The following is a 17705-nucleotide window of genomic DNA, read 5'->3' as shown; positions in this document are numbered from 1 at the left end:
CCAACCACAAATCCAATGCAACCAAAAAACCTCTCCATACATAGACCCTGCTCAACCGCAAATCCTACCCGACCATAAATCATCCTTCACTACAAATCCTACCAACCACAAATCCAATGCAACCAAAAAACCTCTCCATACATAGACTGCCCAACCGCAAATCCTACCCGACCATAAATCATCCTTCACCACAAATCCTACCAACCACAAATCCAATGCAACCAAAAAACCTCTCCATACATAGACTGCCAACCGCAAATCCTACCCGACCATAAATCATCCTTCACCACAAATCCTACCAACCACAAATCCTCTCCACAACCACAAATCCTTCCCTTCCTACTGATTTGTGGTCAGAGAGGATTTATGGTCCAGGAGGAATTAAGGTCAGGACCACAAATCCTCTACCCAGCCCAAACTACAAATCCTTCTCAAGCAGAAATCCACCCACCCACAAATCCTCCACAACCACAAATCTTCCACAACCACAAATCCTCTCCCCAACCAGATTCTCCCTAATCTCAAATTCTACCATTCACAAATCCTCCACATGCATAAACCCTACCCAACCAGAATCCTATCCAACCATAAATCCTAACTGACCATAAATCCTCTGCGACCACAAATCCTCCCAACCACAAATAATACCCATCCACAAATCCTTCCAATCACAAATCCTCCCAACAACCATAAATCATCTCCCCAATCACAATCCATCTCCTATACCACAAATCCACAAATACTCACCTTTCAAAAATCCTACCAATCACAAATCTTCCCCAACCACAAATCCGACCTGCCATAAATCCTCCCCAAACACAAATCCTCTCCAAGACCACAAATCCTCTCCAAGACCACAAATCCAATCCAATCATAAATCCTCCCTGACCACAAATCTGACCGAACCACAACTCCTCACTGAGCACAAATTCTCTCTCCAGCCAGAAATCTGAAAAACTACAAATCCTCCCCGACCATAAATCATCACCAGTCACAAATCCTTTCTGACCACTAATCTTTCCCTACCATCCTTCTCAAACGCAAATACTCCCACCCACAGATCACCCTAACCACATATCCTCCCAAACCATAAATCCTTCCAACCACAAATCCTCTCCCCAACCATAAATCCTCTCCCCAACCATAAATCCTTGATGACCACAAATCCTTCCCAAACATAAATCCTCCCAACCACAGATCCTCCCAACCACAGATCCTCCCAAACCACAAATCCTCCCAAACCATAAATCCTCCCTTACCATAAATCCTTCCAAACCACAAATCCTCCCAACCACAGAGCCTTCCAACCACAAATTCTCCCCATGCATAAAACTTACCCAACGAGAAATCATATCCGACCACAAATTCTGACTGACCACAAATCCTCTCCTAAACTCCAAATCCTCCTCATCCACAAATCCTCCCATCCAGAAATCCTATCCATCCACAATCCTTTCCAACCACAAATCCTCTCACCGACCACAAATGCTACCAACCAAAAATACTTTTGAACCAAATCCTCGTCATCCACAAATCCTTCCCAACCTCAAATGCTACCAACCACAAATCCTACAAATCCTCCCCATCCACAAATCCTCCTAACACAAATCTTTTTAAGCCACACGTCTTCCCAACCAAAAATCCTACCCATCTACAAATCTTCCCCATCCATAAATCCTAACGCAAATCCTTTCAATCCACAAATCTTCCCAACCAAAAATCCTACCCATCCACAAATGGGCCCCAACCCTACAATTTTGGAACTACTGTATATATGTGGTTTCCACACATCTTCTCTGATTATGATCGAACTACAACCACTGCAATAACACTACTACACTACAACTACAGACATAGAACTCCTGCCCTGCGACTATGGTCCAATACTCTCGTACTTCATCCCTTCTTTAGGTACCATCTTTCAAACATTATCCTACAACTACTGTGCTACAACTACAGCCCTGTGACTATTTTGTTTTCCTACCATAAGTACAGCTCTACCATGACCACAATACAATCTACCGTCCTATAACAAACCTTCAACTTCCACCCAACAACTCCAATCCTACAGCTACTATGCTATAACCATGATGCTACAACTAACCTTTAACCCCTAACACACCAGATGACCACATTCAGTGACTACTGACTACACCATCCTACTAACCATCCATCCTTCCCTAACTCCATCCTCCGTTACTCCCCTTTAACCTTAACACCCCACCACTATTTATTACAGATGCTGTATACCATGCACATAACTAAGGAAGGAGAATGCAGGGAAGATCTTGTCGCTTTAGTATTTTAAAATGTGAGAAAATACGGCAAGTTCAGATGCCATCTTTGTGAAAAGCTCCTGTACCTGTGTCCCCATGATAACTCTTCCTGTCCTGTGGCAGCTCAGCATTAGGTCTCTTTCACACATGGTGAAAGGTAATTCCGGTACCGGAGAAATCCGTGTCCGTGTGCTTACGTAGCACATCAGTGTGGCACACGTGCAGCAGCCGTGTGCCGCCCGTGTGCCGACTGAGGACCACACGGACCGTGCAGGAGACAGTGCTACAGTTAAGCGCTGTCCCCTGCGTGCGGTGCTGAAGCCGGTATTCACGGTATTCATCCCTTCTCCCCAGCAGTTCGCTGGAGAGAAGGAATGAAAAATCCATGTTTTTTTATTTATTTTCCCTTAAAAATAAAGTGTGTGCGTCCCCTCCCGCCTCCCATCCCCTGTGCGCCGGAATATGCGCATATTTCTCACTGTAATGAGCGGGACCATGTGACCGCTCACACAGGACCTGCTGCCAGCGGCCGCTGAGAGGAGACATCGCGGGAGCTGGGTGAGTATTTCCCGGCAGGCAAGGGGGGGAGGGGGGGGGTTTGCCGGTGTACAGCGGATGGGAGGCGGGAGGGGACGCACACACTTTATTTTTTAAGGGTAAATAAATAAAAAAACATGGATTTTTCATTCCTTCTCTCCAGCGAACTGCTGGGGAGAAGGGATGAATACCGGCTTCAGCACCACACGCAGCGGGGACAGCGCTTACTGTAGCGCTGTCTCTCCTGCGGGCGGTACGTGCACACGGAGGAGAGTGCACACTGTTCTCCGTGTGCACGTGTGCTGTCCGTATTGTGGTCCGTGCTGCCGGTAAAAAACGGACATGTCTACGTGTTTTGCACACGGACACACGGTCCATGTGAAAACACGCACATGTGCAGAAACACATAGGTCCTAATGGGTCTACGTGTGTCAGTGTCTCCGGTACGTGAGAAAACTGACACTACACGTACCGGAGACACTGACGTGTGAAAGAGGCCTTATAAAACAAGCTCTGGGCATCCAAAGAAAGCAAATTTGTTGTATTAAATATATAAGCATAGATCCTGATCGGCTGCTGTGATGTCCGGTGCCCTATGATGGCAGAACAGAAGCAGAAGGGTTGTCATAGGGGCACAAGCACGTAGAAGTCTGCTCATCTTAACCCTTAATTACCCAGGACAGGGTCTTCTGGTGCGTCTCCTTCTTGGCAGCGGAGCACATTTCACTTGCTAGCGGCTCCAGTGACGGGTGTCGTCTGGTCACAGCAGGTGAAACGTGCTCACAGGTCTTGTGTCACATGGCGGTCACCCCCAGTTACTGAAGCACATGGACACATTTCTTACAATGTATCAGGCTGTTAAGAGGATACACTGTAACAAACCCTCTGCTGTGAGAACAAGACAAGTGGACGAGTTGGGGATGAATTTTTGCTATAATCAGAAAAATATGTAGAATTGAGAGTCCTCAGTGGTTGATACCTTTTAATGGCTAACTGAAAAGATGGTAACAAATTGCAGCTTTCGAGACTACACGGGTCTCTTCATCTGGCATAGACTAAAAGAAATTCTGAAGAATCACATATTTACAGACAACACAGCCCAGAAAAATGCCATAGATAAGACAGGTGAAGCAGAACTATCATTATGTGAGTGATAAACAGTTGTGTCCATAAATATTGGAATAGTTCCTAGATTAGGAGTGAATGTTTTATTGTCCTCTGATTGGGGTCTGGTTCTGTTATGATGACGCCAAAGGTCTGAGGAGCAAATTCCTTAATTGATTTAAAAAGACATAAATCCATGCGACACATTCATTCCTGCACTGAGAGAGTCAAAGGTCGTCATCAGTTTATATTCCCAGACTCTTCTGTCTCTTTGAGATTTGAAGCTAAATTTTAATACAAGTAATTTCAGGTCCATTGTGCTACGATCAGACATACAGAAATGTATTGCCACAGGTAGATCCATTCTTTTTTCTCTTATTGTATGGCTGTGAGAATTCATTCTTGTTCTCAGTTTCTGCCCTGTCTCCCCCACATACAGACCCCCAGTTAGACATTTAGTACAAATAATTAAGTACACCACATTAGAAGTGACGCAGCTGAAAGTACCTGGGATCTTGCAGTCCTGATGTGAGTTGTGATCTTTATCTTGTCCGTGGTCATTATAAATGGACAGGTTTTACATTTTTTCTGATTGCAAGGAAAGGTTCCTGCAGCTGTTTGAGAGGACAGGGGGCTTCTGACAATGATACTTCTTAGATTTGGGGGCTGCCTAAAACACAGTAGTGGGGGGTCTGGAAAAATGGATTGTAATCGGGCATCTTTTTGTAGTAAAGGTTGTAATTTCCGTGCAGCTCCCTTCAGCACCTCCAGATTTGGATTGTAGGTGACTACTAGAGGTACGCGGTTATTTTCTTCTTTAGCTTTGTAATGTAGCAGGTGATTCCTTGATATTCTGGTGGCTCTTGTAATCTGGTTTTCAATTGTTCTTGGATGGTCGCCCTGATTCAAAAAGGTCTTTCTGAGGCGACCAAGGTGTTCATCCCTATCCATGGGGTGGGAGCATATACGATTATATCTGATGGCTTGGCTGTGGACAATAGAGTTTTTTATGTGTTTTGGATGGAAACTGTCCCATTTAAGGTATGTTGGACGGTCGATTGGCTTCTGATACAGGGATGTCTCTATTTTTTTGGTCTGCAGCGTAATGATGGTGTCCAAAAAGTTAATTTCAGTGCAGGAGAAGTTGAGTGTCAAGTTGATGGTAGGATGAAATTGATTAAACTGTTCATGGAACGTCTTCAGCTGCGGCTCAGACTCCGTCCAGATGATTAAAATATCATCAATGTAGCGGTAGTACGCCAGAGGGCTGATGGGACATGAGGACAAAAAGTGATTCTCAAGCTTGGTCATGATAAGATTTGCATACTGTGCGGCCATTTTACTTCCCATCGCTGTGCCAGTCTCCTGTAGATACAGTAGATCTTGTTGTCAAATTCAAAGTATTTGTGGGTGAGGATGAATTTTATAAGTTTCACCACAGATTCTGCATCAGTCCCTGTGTTTTCCAGGAAGAATTTGCAGGCATGTAATCCATCCTGGTGTGGGATATTGGAGTACTAAGATTCCACATCCATGGTGGCCAGGATGGTTCCTTCTGGTAGAGGACCTATTGCTGACAGTTTATTCAATAGGTCAGTTGTGTCCTGAATGAAGCTGGGTGTCTCCTTTACCAGGGGTTTAAGAATACCCTCTACCCATCCAGATACCTGCTCAGTAACAGTGCCCACACATGAGATAATTGGTCTTCCTGGGTTACCAGATTTGTGGATTTTGGGAAGCATGTAGAATGTCCCTGTTCTTGGACTTTCTGGTATCAGGTCATCGGCTCTTATGGATACGTCGGGCAGACAAGATACCAACTTGTTTAGTTCCTTGTAATAGTCCTGTGTAGGATAAGACTCCATTTTTTTGTAGTAGCGTGTGTCCATAAGTTGTCTGTTTGCTTCCTTCATATAGTCTGATGTGTTCATCATGACTATTGCACCTCCCTTGTCAGCAGGTTTGATGATGATTTCTTTGTTGGTTTTAAAATACTGTATGGCCTTTCTCTCCTGGGCACGGATGTTGGATACTTGTCTCCTGTTAGTATCTATGATGGTGGATCTACCTGTGGCAATACATTTCTGTATGCCTGATCATAGCATTATGGACATGAAATTACTTGTATTAAAAGGAAACTTCAAATCGCAGAGAGTCAGTAGAGTCTGGGAATATAAGCTGATGACGACCTTTCACAGTGTCGATGACGACACTCTCAGTGCAGGAATGAATGTGTCGCATGGATTTATGTATTTTTACATCAGTTAAGGAATTTGCACTTCAGACCTTCTGGGGTCATCACAACATAGAACCAGACCCCAATCAGAGGACAATAAAACATTCACACTCCTTATCTAGGAACTGTTCCAATATTTATGGACACAACTGTTTATCACTCTCCCATAATGACAGTTCTGTGCTGTGTTGTGCATAAATATGTGATTCTTCAGATGTTGAATTAGTCTATGCCTGATGAAGGGACCTGTGTAGTCTCGAAAGCTGCAATTTGTTACCATCTTTTCAGTTAGCCATTAAAAGGTATCAACCACTGAGAACTCTCAATTCTAAATATTTTTCTATCTACTGGCTAACAGTTTCCTTTTGCTATAATCAGAGTATTATTACGGGGGACATGGCCACCGTCTGCCAGTGAATGGAACAGATTATTGGGATTTGGAGGCTGCGGATGGAGAGCTGGATGAAGCTTCTCATCACTTAATCTAATAGGAGCCGGACATCTGAATGTTTCCCTGGATGCCGGTGATCCGGGATCTGGAGGAGAGGCATAAGGCGACTGGGAATGACCAGTGTGTGACACGAGAACCTGCAGTCACCATCAGATGGGAAAGATGTGATTACTAGACCCAGGGAAAGGGCACTGCACACAGGAGGGGGCACTGCACACAGGAGGAGGCACTGCACACAGGAGGAGGCACTGCACACAGGAGGAGGCACTGCATACAGGAGGGAGGCACTGCAAACAGGAGGGGGCACCGCACACAGGAGGGGGCACTGCACACAGGAGGAGGCACTGCACACAGGAGGAGGCACTGCACACAGGAGGAGGCACTGCACACAGGAGGAGGCACTGCATACAGGAGGGAGGCACCGCAAACAGGAGGGGGCACCGCAAACAGGAGGGGGCACCGCACACAGGAGGGGGCACCGCACACAGGAGGAGGCACTGCACACAGGAGGAGGCACTGCACACAGGAGGAGGCACTGCACACAGGAGGGGGCACTGCACACAAGAGGGGGCACTGCACACAGGAGGGGGCACTGCACACAGGAGGAGGCACTGCACACAGGAGGGGGCACTGCACACAGGAGGGGGCACTGCACACAGGATGGTGGACCGCACACAGGAGGGGGCACCGCACACAGGAGGGGGCACCGCACACAGGAGGGGGCACCGCACACAGGAGGAGACACTTCCTTCAGGAGGGGGCACCGCACACAGGAGGGAGGCACTACTGCACACAGGAGGCACTGCACACAGGAAGGAAGCGCTACACACAGGAGGGGGGCACTGCACATAGAACAGGCACTGTGCATAGAAAGGGAGCACTACACACGGGAGGGGGTCACTATCTAAAAAATGGAAGGGGCACTAATAGTACAGGAGAAAAATACAGACAGGACAGGAGATCTGCTCACAGACAGCTCAGAACCTGGCAGCAGGGGCTCCGGGCAGTAATGGTCATTGGCCCCATGGAATGAAGGGCTATGGGCTCCCTCCACCACTGTTCCCTGATCAGCCCACCCTGCGTGGCAGGGAGATCATAAACCAGGCGGGTGAAATAAGTATTGAACATATCACCAATATTCTAAGTAAAGCTATTTGTAAAGCTGCTATTGACATGAAATTCTCCCCAGATGTTGGTAACAACCTGTCCGATCCACACAGGGAACAGTATTGAATACGTTACTGAAATGTAATTAATACTTGGTACAAAGCCCTTGTTGGTGATGAAGCTTCAGGACGCCTCCTGTATGGAGAAACTAGTCGCAGGCATTGCTCAGGTGAGATTTTGGCCCAATCTTCTTCACAAACACTCGTCACCTCCTGAAGCTTCAGTGTCTTCTATGATCTCTGAGCTTTAGTTCCTTCCATACATTTTCTCTTGGATTCAGGTCCGGTGATCGGCTCGGCCATTCTACCAGGTTTATTTTCTCTTAGTTGAGTTTCCTTGGCTGTGTGTGTGGGATCATTGTTCTGCTGAAATGTCCACCCTCATTTCATCTTCATCATCCTGGTAGATGGCAACAGATTTTTGTCACGAACATCTCGATACATTTGTCCATTCATTCATCCTTCCTTGAAGTTTGCCAGGGCCGTATGCTGAAAATCAGCCCCACACCCTGATGTTCCCACCCCCATACTGCACTGCTGGGATGATGTTTTTGGGGTAATATGCAGTGCCTTTTCACCCCCAAACATGGTGTTTTATGGCATCCAAAGAGTTCAGTTTTAGTGTCATCTGACCAGACTACATTCTCCCAGTATTTCTCAGGCTTGTCTAAATGTAGTTGAGCTGTAAACGCGCTTGATCGTGCTTTTTGTTCGGCAATGGAGTCTATTTGACAACAAATGGCAGTTCAGGATTTGGATGGACCAGTAATGGCGCAGAGGTGAAAAGAGTATTTTGTAAAAGGACACCAGAAAAATGCTCTGGTTTCCTTTGTGAGTGAAGTGATTTTTAAGATGACTTTTTAAAAGATTTTCTATAAATCTTCTGCACAAACTTGCAAACAATATAAAGCGTTGGACGTCTTTTACATTTTTGGAGTAGGCCAGTCAACCACAGCCCTGGGTCTGCTGGGATCCATGCTCAGACCTTCTGGGGAGATGATTTATCCAAGAAATTGATTCCTTGTTTGTTCAGATTTACATTTTTTAAGCTTGACATAGAGATAATTCTCCTGCAGATGTTCCAGGACTAAGTGGACATGCCTGTGATGTTCCTCCAGGGTGGCAGGAAATATAAGAATGTCATCGAGATAAACAACAATTTAGTCCAAGAAACCACGAAAAACATCATTAATGAAGTGTGGAAATGTGTCAGGGGCATCGTGAAGTCTCAGCTCGGGATGAGGAAGGCGGAATGAAGCTTTTCTCTAAACGTTCATCCATTATTGTCTTTACAGAACTCCCAGGAAAAGGTCCTTGATGCTCAGCTGACAGAAGGGTCATGGCCTGAAGACCAGGGATCCATACAACCATACAGGTACAGGCTGCTGCTCTGAACTCTACCCGGAAATATATTACATGGCGTGGGGAATAATCGGGGTGCCAAGAGTGTTGACCACAATGGTAGATGGGGATAATTTGGTTCCCTCGCTCGGGTGTATTCAGCCGCACTCTGTCCCGACACTACACCAGGTTCAGGATCTGTCTCTGTGCACGTTGTGTTTAGTAATGGTCACCGACACATCTACATCCCATTTTCGGTGCAGGGAAGGACAACCATCAAGTCTGGGAAGGTCCCTTTAACCTGTACGTCACTGGTGCAGTGCACTGGACCGTTCCTGATGGTCTCGATGATGGTTGTCAGCTGCTGTCCCGTAATCAGGATGTAGCAGAGGCTAAACCGTTACCGTCCTCCACACACGTGTGCATATTTTAGTGTACAGGGTAGAGACGGGGGTCATGTTACTACAGAGTCTAACACACACTCATGCCATCTATGTCCAGGGACGGGGGTCATGCCAGCTACAGAGCACATGTTGTAAGGCTGCGGACATCTACATAGTGTGGATTACATCTCTACACTGGGACATGCCAGCTACTTCTACCCAGAGGAAGGAACAGAAGGAATGGAGGCTCCCAACACTGGAGGAGCAGATACAGATATGGCCGGTGACCCTGGGGTCTGGACACGGGCCACAGCTGTATGGAGCAACCATCCAGACTCACCTTCAGTGGTGACGGGCAGGGTGATCTCCATACACGCTGCAGACTGGGCTTTTCGAAACGGTGGTCTGCCTGGGCCCCTCCTGTTGGCTTTGGTGCCATCAGCACTGGAGATCCTCTTCCCTGACCCGCAGGACTGTGACGTGGGACTTGTACAGTGACCGTTTATGTGATCTAGAAGACAGAAGAGCAGTGTAAGGGGCCACAGCCTCCACCACATGGTGCAGATCTCAATATACAGCCCGTATACCCCCAACTCCTTGGACACACAGCGATGTGGGGCCACTCTACAAGACCTAGTTGTGGCCATGCTTGTTGTCCGTGTCCACACTTATGGCCAAACTCGAAGACTTAAAATGATGGGTGATGTTCTCATTCAGGGCAATGATGGAGATGGCTGCTGTGGGGATGTATGTAATTGCTGCGACATGTGGCCTGTGTGCAGGATACGAGGACGTACAGGGAAGGAACTGAGACCTGTCACTAGGACTAGCACCTGCCCGGAGACTGAACCTCCGACCACAGCAGCAGGAACCACACTCAAACGTGCGGAGAACAAGCCAAGGAACGCAGCAAATGTGAGGGATAGAAAATGTCCCAGAAATATGACGTTTATCACGTAAAATAATAAGAATCAATAATTACTGGGTCACGTCAAGGACACGATGGTGACAGTAGCGGAGTCATGGCAGTAAGAGAAGCTGGGAGGACTACAAATACCAATGCGCCTTATTACCTGCACTGTAAAGCAACAGTAGCTCAGGTGGAACAGCAACAATCAGGAGAAATGATTGATCTAATTACAAGAGTGGAAGCAATAACCACAGGGCTGAGCGTGTCCTCCCTCACCAACGCGCGTTTCGCTCCCTTCAGGAGGCGCCTCAGGGCAGGGGAGGGTGTCGCTTTATAAAGCCAAGCTACCCCGTGAAAAACTAAACTCTACAGTGAAGAAATGCAGATGACGTTCATCAATGCCAACCAGTACCAGAAACCGAATGCACCAAATGTAGTGGAAAATATCAGTGTGAAGCATGACAGCCGAGGAAGAGGAACCCGACCGACAGGTGTGGAGGGAGGCACCAAATGTAGTGTCCCGTGTGTACAGTCGCATACATGTGGTGCAGTTTCCTTGTGTCTGACTTTACGACAGTGGTAAAGAATCTGCACCAAGCGAAATGTAGACACTGCACCCATAAGGTCTCAACCACAAGGGCCACTGGCATTGATCACTAGAGGTCAGATGCGCTTTGGGGGTCACTCTTGGCCACATCTGCTTTGATGGCTATATGGTCACACTAGGTCACTCTCTCGTGGGGCTTCTCGGTTGGGGTCTTCAGTGGTCACTCTTGTTTTGGTTGCCACTTTCGGCTATATTCACTTTGATGGCTATTCTCAGCCTCACTGAGTTTGGAGGTCGCTCTTGGTCACACTTGCTTGGTTGGTTTCCTTGGTGGTCCCTCTGTCACACCCTCGTTGGTGGTCCCTCTATCACACTCTCTTTGGTGGTCCCTCTGTCACACTCTCCTTGGTAGTCCCTCTGTCACACTCTCCTTGGTGGCCCCTCTGTCACACTCTCCTTGGTAGTCCCTCTGTCACACTCTCCTTGGTGGTCCCTCTGTCACACCCTCGTTGGTGGTCCCTCTATCACACTCTCTTTGGTGGTCCCTCTATCACACTCTCCTTGGTAGTCCCTCTGTCACACTCTCCTTGGTGGTCCCTCTGTCACACTCTCCTTGGTAGTCCCTCTGTCACACTCTCCTTGGTGGTCCCTGTCACACTCTCCTTGTTGGTTCTTCTGTCACACTCTCTTTGGTTGCCCCTGTCACACTCTCCTTGGTAGTCCCTCTGTCACACTCTCCTTGTTGGTTCTTCTGTCATACTTTCCTTGGTAGTCCCTCTGTCACACTCTCCTTGGTGGTCCCTCTGTCACACTCTCCTTGGTGGTCCCTGTCACACTCTCCTTGTTGGTTCTTCTGTCACACTCTCTTTGGTTGCCCCTGTCACACTCTCCTTGGTGGTCCCTCTGTCACACTCTCTTTGGTGGCCTCTCTGTCACACTCTCCTTGGTGGTCCCTCTGTCACACTCTCCTTGGTGGTCCCTGTCACACTCTCTTTGGTGGCCCCTCTGTCACACTCTCCTTGGTGGCCCCTCTGTCATTCTCTTTGGTGGCCTCTCTGTCACACTCTTTGGTCCCTCTGTCACACTCTCCTTGGTGGTCCCTCTGTCACACTCTCCTTGGTGGTCCCTGTCACACTCTCCTTGTTGGTTCTTCTGTCACACTCTCTTTGGTTGCCCCTGTCACACTCTCCTTGGTGGTCCCTCTGTCACACTCTCTTTGGTGGCCTCTCTGTCACACTCTCCTTGGTGGTCCCTCTGTCACACTCTCCTTGGTGGTCCCTGTCACACTCTCTTTGGTGGCCCCTCTGTCACACTCTCCTTGGTGGCCCCTCTGTCATTCTCTTTGGTGGCCTCTCTGTCACACTCTCCTTGGTGGTCCCTCTGTCACACTCTCCTTGGTGGTCCCTGTCACACTCTCTTTGGTGGCCCCTCTGTCACACTCTCCTTGGTGGCCCCTCTGTCATTCTCTTTGGTGGCCTCTCTGTCACACTCTTTGGTCCCTCTGTCACACTCTCCTTGGTGGTCCCTCTTGGTTATGCTCGCTGGGTGGTCATTCTCAGTCAGGCTGGTTCGGTGGCCTCTCCTGAACAGATAACCAGCCGTCCATGAAGTTATGGTTGTACAGAGCAGCAGCCAATTAACGACCTCAGTTGCTGGGGTTCTTTTGGGGGAGCAGTAGAGCCGTCAGTTGCATTATCCCTTGAGTCCACCTGCAGTCTTCCTATAACATCCACCGTCCTTTAAGACCCTCTGAATTACTTTCTCACTGACGACTCAAGTTACAAGCAGGGCTGTGAAGTTGGTAAGCCAAACCTCCGACTCCGACTACTCAATTTCCATGACACCGACCATACCAAAATGGGCTCCGACTCCAACTCCAAGACTCCAAAGCCCTGGTTCCAAGATTCTCATTCTACCAAACCTTCTCTTTATCTTTTTCCAAGAAAAATAGCCTAGATAAGAACTTCATAACATACAGCCCACGGGCCACACGTGGCCAGTCAAAGGATTTCTGGCAGCCCACGGACTACCTGTAGACAAAGAAGTATTTATTTCTGTATTCAATAGTATTTCTTTCTTTCAGACGCAAACACATTTGAGGGCATAAATGCCAGGAAAGGGGCAGAAGAGCACTCATCAGCTCCTCGCCCAAAGGTCATGATGAGGCCTCCACACTGCTGAGGTCATGCAGAGGAGGTGAAGACACAACGAAGAGCAGTACAGGCTTTATGGAGGAGGCGAAGAATGAATGTATGGACTATTGTTGTACATAGGGGGTGTTAGCGAGAGGGCACATTATGGAACACTGTGGGGAAAAGTGTGAGGGACGGTATGGAGAGTGCTAGTGTGGGGGGCAGCATAGAAAGAGGCAACATGGATGAGGATAATATGAAAATGTGGGAGCGTGGGGCGACATTGAAGATGGGGAGCGTGTGAGGGATGACGGTGAGAAGGCCATAGTTTGTAAGAAAGGACGGCATGGCAGTTACAGTTCAGAATGGAGGACAGTGTGGAGGCCATCTAATATATAATTGCCTAGAATACTACTTCCTGCAATTTGTGCCAACTTCCGTGGCTTTGTCCGGAGCTAATGTCCGGAGCTAATGTCCGGAGCTAATGTCCGGAGCTAATGTGCGGAGATAATGTCCGGAGCTAATGTCCGGAGCTAATGTCCGGAGATAAGTGACGTCAACAGTGTCCAGTGTCTGATTGGTTGCCGCCTGCTGCGAGCGACCAATCAGAAACGTGCCGTACTGTGACACACTCCGCCCACCATTTTGGTGTGATTTTTGAATTTTTACCTCACAGCAAGTTTCTACTGCGTGGAGGCGGGCCCAGTGACGTTGCTCTTCAAGCTCCTGCCGAATTTCGTCAAAAAAATGATAATACCATTTACCAAAACTATATATATTTAGTTGTGAAGTGGTTCAGTGACATTTTCACACCAATTTTGAACTTTTGTTTGGTGTTTTCTCCATATACTGCCTATTATTTTTGTTCTTTCTTACTATTATTTATTAATTGTATTATTCTTACATTTGAATAAATAAAGTATATATGGATTCTAGACTCCCGATTCTTTAGAATCAGGCTGCCATCTAGTATATCATAAGAGGGCCAGTGTGGGGGGATATCTTGTGCAGGAAGCACAGTGAAGGGCAATTATTTATTCAGGGACACAGCATGGGAGACAGTGTGGGAGTCATATTTTGGGCAGGGAGAAATTATTTATTCAGGGGTACAGTGTAGGGAAGATATTTTATTCAGGAGCATTATAATCTCGCTGCTATTTTTAAGTGCACTGTGGCGGAATGTGCTGCAAAAGACTGGAGAAAAGTCATCACGGCATCTGGTCCAGATCGAGGAGATTGACTCCAATCAGAGAAGTCACCTATAAGGTACCTGGATATAAACAGTTATTTAGGATACTGCCTGCATCTCATCAGTACTGTTCTTCCTGTATGGTCTGCAGTGCGATGATGGCTGGTAACAACTCCCACCATCTCAGTACCATTGATAAGGACATACAGGGCAACATGTGGCTCAGTGGTTAGCACAGCAGCCTTGCAGGGCTGGAGTCCTGGGTTCAAATCCCACCAAGGACAACATCTTCAAGGAGTCTGTACGTTCTCCCCGTGTTTGCGTGGGTTTCCTCTGGGTTCTCCGGTTTCCACTCACATTCCAAAGACATACTGATAGGGAATTTAGATTGAGCCCCATCAGGGACAGCGATGATAATGTGTGCAAACCGTAAAGTGCTTTAGAACTAAAGATTATAATTATTACTTTTACTGGGATGCAGGTTCATGCAATACAATTGTATATGGGTCTGACTTGACATTGCAATTGATCACTGTGCTAAACTTGGTGATGCAGTCATGCACTGATGGTGGTTCTGGTAATGTATTAATGTACTAATGGTGTTTCTTGTGCTGTATTCATTTACTGATGGAGGCTCTGGTGCTCTGTTCATGTACTGATGTTAGTTCTGTTGATGTATTCAAGTACCCATGGTGGTTCTGGTGATGTATTCCTGTACAGATGGTGGTTTTGGTGACGCACTCCTGTACAAATTATAGTTCTGGTCCTATATTCATGTACTGATTGTGGTTTCTGATGATGTATTCATGTACTGTGGTGGCTCTGGTGCTCTATTCTTGTTTTGATGATGTTTCTTGTTATGGACCTGGTGGTTAGGAGCACCCGGAACGACCTGATGGTTAAACTCACACAGGACAAGCTCTGGGAAGTGGAAGCTCTGCTGACTGCAATCCCTAATCCTATCACAACAACTAGAAATAGCCGTGGAGCGTACCTAACTCTGCCTAGACGCCTCTTCACAGCCTAAGAGCTAACTAGCCCTAGAGATTGAAAATAAAGCCTACCTTGCCTCAGAGAAATTCCCCAAAGGAAAAGGCAGCCCCCCACATATATTGACTGTGAGTTAAGATGAAAGTCACAAACACAGAAATGAAACAGGTTTCAGCAAAGGGAGGCCAGACTTACTAAACAGATTGAGGATAGGAAAGGTAACTTTGCGGTCAGCACAAAAAACTACAAAAGACCACGCAGAGTGTGCAAAAAGACCTCCGCACCGACTCACGGTGCGGAGGTGCCACTCTGCATCCCAGAGCTTCCAGCTAGCAAGACAAAATCATGAAAGCAAGCTGGACAAGGAAACAACGAACAAATAATTAACTAGCAGGGACTTAGCTTCTGCTGGAGTAGACAGGTCACCAGAAAGATCCAAGAGCGAATTGAACCAGTACAAGAACATTGACAGCTGGCATGGAGTAACGATCTGAGTGGAGTTAAATAGAGCAGCCAGCCAAGGAATAAACTACGTCACCTGTGGAAGGAACCTCAGAAGCAGCAGCTCCACTCACAGCCACCAGTGGGAGTCCATGGACAGAACTCGCCGAAGTACCATTCATGACCACAGGAGGGAGTTCGATAACAGAATTCACAACAGTACCCCCCCCTTGAGGAGGGGTCACCGAACCCTCACCAGAGCCCCCAGGCCGATCAGGATGAGCCAAATGAAAGGCACGAACTAGATCGGCAGAATGAACATCAGAGGCAAAAACCCAGGAATTATCTTCCTGACCATAACCCTTCCACTTGACCAGGTACTGGAGTTTCCGTCTCGAAATACGAGAATCCAAAATCTTCTCCACCACATACTCCAACTCCCCCTCGACCAACACCGGGGCAGGAGGATAAACGGAGGGAACCATAGGCGCCACGTATCTCCGCAATAACGACTTATGGAAACATTATGGATGGCAAAAGAAGCTGGAAGGGCCAAACGAAATGACACAGGATTGAGAACTTCAGAAATCTTATACGGACCAATAAAACGAGGCTTAAACTTAGGAGAGGAAACCTTCATAGGAACATAACGAGACGACAACCAAACCAAATCCCCAACACGAAGTCGGGGACCAACCCAGCGCCGGCGGTTAGCGAAACGTTGAGCCTTCTCCTGGGACAATGTCAAATTGTCCACCACAGGAGTCCAAATCTGCTGCAACCTGTCCACCACCGTATCCACACCAGGACAGTCCGAAGGCTCAACCTGCCCTGAAGAGAAACGAGGATGGAAACCAGAATTACAGAAAAAAGGCGAAACCAAAGTAGCCGAGCTGGCCGGATTATTAAGGGCGAACTCAGCCAAAGGCAAGAAGGACACCCAATCATCCTGATCAGCAGAAACAAAGCATCTCAGATATGTTTCCAAAGTCTGATTAGTTCGTTCGGTTTGGCCATTTGTCTGAGGATGGAAAGCCGAAAAAAAAGACAAATCAATGCCCATCTTAGCACAAAAGGACCGCCAAAACCTCGAAACAAACTGGGAACCTCTGTCCGAGACGATGTTCTCCGGAATGCCATGCAAACGAACCACATGCTGGAAAAACAATGGCACCAAATCAGAGGAGGAAGGCAATTTAGACAAGGGTACCAAATGGACCATCTTAGAGAAGCGATCACAAACCACCCAAATGACCGACATCCTTTGAGAGACAGGGAGATCTGAAATAAAATCCATGGAAATATGCGTCTAGCGCCTATTCGGGACCGGCAAGGGCAAAAGCAACCCACTGGCATGAGAACAGCAGGGCTTAGCCCGAGCACAAGTCCCACAGGACTGCACAAAAGAACGCACATCCCGTGACAAAGAAGGCCACCAAAAGGATCTAGCCACCAAATCTCTGGTACCAAAGATTCCAGGATGACCAGCCAACACCGAACAATGAACCTCAAAGATAACTCTACTAGTCCATCCATCAGGGACAAACAGTTTCTCCGCTGGACAACTGTCAGGTCTATCAGCCTGAAACTTCTGCAGCACCCGCCGCAAATCAGGGGAGATGGCAGACAAAATTACCCCCTCTTTGAGAATACCCGCCGGCTCAGGAACACCCGGAGAGTCAGGCACAAAACTCCTTGACAGGGCATCAGCCTTCACATTCTTAGAGCCCGGAAGGTACGAAACCACAAAATCAAAACGGGAGAAAAACAGCGACCATCGAGCCTGTCTAGGATTCAACCGTTTGGCATACTCGAGATAAGTAAAATTCTTGTGATCTGTCAAGACCACCACGCGATGCTTGGCTCCTTCAAGCCAATGTCGCCACTCCTCGAATGCCCACTTCATGGCCAACAACTCTCGATTGCCAACATCATAATTGCGCTCAGCAGGTGAGAATTTTCTAGAAAAGAAGGCACATGGTTTCATCACCGAGCCATCAGA

General features: G+C 47.5%; 1 protein-coding gene across 5 annotated transcripts in view; it reads right to left on the bottom strand.

Annotated features, from left to right (window-relative positions):
• The window catches only part of STXBP5L (syntaxin binding protein 5L), a 398760-nt gene that overhangs the window by 12861 nt on the left and 368194 nt on the right, over positions 1–17705 (bottom strand). For all 5 annotated transcript variants that reach the window (XM_069760483.1, XM_069760479.1, XM_069760480.1 and 2 more), the window contains one exon: positions 9835–10005. In XM_069760483.1, coding sequence (XP_069616584.1) covers positions 9835–10005 — 171 coding nt within the window. The remainder of the gene's footprint in view (positions 1–9834; positions 10006–17705) is intronic.

Source organism: Ranitomeya imitator, chromosome 3 (genome assembly GCF_032444005.1).
Source record: "Ranitomeya imitator isolate aRanImi1 chromosome 3, aRanImi1.pri, whole genome shotgun sequence".
Lineage (NCBI taxonomy): Eukaryota > Metazoa > Chordata > Amphibia > Anura > Dendrobatidae > Ranitomeya > Ranitomeya imitator.
This window is presented reverse-complemented; position numbering and strand designations above follow the sequence as displayed.